Here is a 499-nt window from a genome sequence, read left to right on the forward strand (position 1 = left end):
ACTGTATTACCACAGTAATAAAATATGACGTTTGAGTCGCCTGATGTGAAGTGCATATGAAAGCTGGGACAAATATTTCAGAAGACGCCACATGTTACGGACGCATGCTCTGATCACCTCAGCTCATTCAAAAAACAAAGTAAGGGGGATCAGACGCCCCATTCTGTCCTGCCTCAGAGCAGATACTTGTTTTATGAAAACAAATTCACATGACTCACCTATTTTGTACTACAAAAATATTCACATGGTTAGCCCCACAATCACAAACAATAGTTTGAGTAATAAAAGAAACAGACCTTGTTGATGATTCCACCGCTTTCCACCACACCTTCTGCACCAACAATAACCAGATCCACTTTCTCCAAGACATACCTGTGACAACAAACAAAATAAAAATAAATGAATGCAGCTATTTTACATTTTGTTATTGGATAATGTTTGCGTGTGTGTCTCTTGTCTGATAGCAAAATGTCTAATGAAACACTACATGGATTTTAAG

General features: G+C 37.9%; 1 protein-coding gene across 1 annotated transcript in view; it reads right to left on the bottom strand.

Moving 5' to 3' along the window:
• Nucleotides 1-359, bottom strand: part of eif2b1 (eukaryotic translation initiation factor 2B, subunit 1 alpha) — a gene marked incomplete at its 5' end in the record, with an annotated part of 2,618 nt that extends 2,259 nt beyond the window's left edge. The window contains 1 exon segment of the mRNA XM_014034394.1: nucleotides 297-359. Within this exon segment, the coding sequence (XP_013889848.1) occupies nucleotides 297-359 (63 nt within the window).
• Nucleotides 360-499: the final 140 nt, after the last annotated feature.

This window comes from Austrofundulus limnaeus, unplaced genomic scaffold (genome assembly GCF_001266775.1).
Source record: "Austrofundulus limnaeus strain Quisiro unplaced genomic scaffold, Austrofundulus_limnaeus-1.0 Scaffold2094, whole genome shotgun sequence".
In the NCBI taxonomy this organism is placed as follows: domain Eukaryota; kingdom Metazoa; phylum Chordata; class Actinopteri; order Cyprinodontiformes; family Rivulidae; genus Austrofundulus; species Austrofundulus limnaeus.